General features: G+C 37.6%; 1 protein-coding gene across 1 annotated transcript; it reads right to left on the bottom strand.

Annotated features, from left to right (window-relative positions):
• Positions 1–230: 230 nt before the first annotated feature.
• On the bottom strand, positions 231–752 carry LOC119659132 (protease inhibitor-like). Its single transcript, XM_038067061.1, has 2 exons — positions 510–752; positions 231–441 (listed from the first exon to the last, which is right to left on the bottom strand). Exons 1-2 carry the CDS (start codon positions 574–576, stop codon positions 278–280), a joined length of 231 nt encoding a protein of 76 aa, XP_037922989.1. The 5' UTR covers positions 577–752; the 3' UTR covers positions 231–277.
• Between the last annotated feature and the right edge of the window lie 500 nt (positions 753–1,252).

Below are 1,252 nucleotides of genomic sequence, written 5' to 3' on the forward strand. Positions count from 1 at the left end.
ATTTTCACAACCTGCGAAGCCTAGCTACAATTAAACTATCTAAAGTTTGTCAACACTTCAAAGTTGATGAAAATCAATTATTAAAAGAAATTCCATTCAGCCCATGCATTAGTATTGATCCGGGATTATTTTTATATTTAATTTAAAAAAAAAATGAAAACTTGGTACCAGCAAGACTTGGTACCCTTCCGCAGGATCATTTCCAACAATTTGACACTAATAACAACACCTTTTCAACTTAAAACTAGGCTTTATTTATGAGTACAATTCAAAGGATTCACAAACAGGTACTTTCACACAATTCCTTGTTCTCGAACCGATTATCGTTTCCGCGACATCCACCATAGAAGAAGTGTTCACATTGATTGGTTGCGCTGTTGAAGAAGAAGTATGGTTGCTGGGCCCGACATGGTCCTACTTCCTTGGGCTGCGAGCAGACCGCTAAGGAGTCAAAATTGCAGAGTTTAATATCACAACCCTTTAATCACCATTAACTTATGAAAACGCACCTTCATTTTTCGCCTGGACCGAGATAGCTAGGAAAGCCAACACTGCAAAAACCACTATAGCCTTCATTCTGGATTGCTTACTGAAATCTGCTCCCTAACGTGATCCACTTTCAACTGAGCCGATAATACTAAAGCGCTTGAAATTAACGATTAGCGACACTGCACAACCGAACGAGTTTCACTCTGATAATGGCTCAAGATCCGCTGAACGGAATCGTTTTTATATTTCACTTGCGTTCATGAGCCAGATTGAAAAGTTAAAGGTTAGCCCAAAAGTTGAAGATTATATAATGCAGATAAATGAGAATGAACATGCGTCGATGACTATCGATACCGAGAGATGTCTGGATTCACTAGTATTGAAGCTAGGTGAGACGGGGTCTTTCCGCAATGAGCTGCTAAGTGCAAAAGCTAATAGTGTTTACATAAATTGTCAACTGGCTTGGTCTTGAATTGAAGTTATCCGACCAAAAAATGACCTCACTTCCTAGAACCACTCGGGCAGGTGAACATTGTTTGCCCATTGACTTTTTTTCAATGAATCTGTGGTAACAAAAAAGGCAAATGTTTTCACTGTGCTTCCAATAATAGTAGATGTAGATATTTATCTATTTGTTTTCCACACGGTTCTACTCAGAGAAGTTAATAACGAATAAATTAAACAATAGTTATCTATAATTAGATTTGTACCTAATTGTCCTTTCATATATTATGCTGATGTTGGTTGATAAATTTCGCTGAAG

Source organism: Hermetia illucens, chromosome 1 (assembly GCF_905115235.1).
Source record: "Hermetia illucens chromosome 1, iHerIll2.2.curated.20191125, whole genome shotgun sequence".
Classification (NCBI taxonomy): domain Eukaryota; kingdom Metazoa; phylum Arthropoda; class Insecta; order Diptera; family Stratiomyidae; genus Hermetia; species Hermetia illucens.

What these genes read in the sequence shown, in the direction of transcription:
- LOC119659132 (XM_038067061.1), bottom strand. Translation starts at nt 576, where the DNA reads ATGAAGGCTATAGTGGTTTTTGCAGTGTTGGCTTTCCTAGCTATCTCG. An exon ending in GGTCCAGGCGAAAAATGAAG is followed by an intron (nt 442 to 509) that starts GTGCGTTTTCAT and finishes TTGACTCCTTAG; the next exon opens with CGGTCTGCTCGCAGCCCAAG.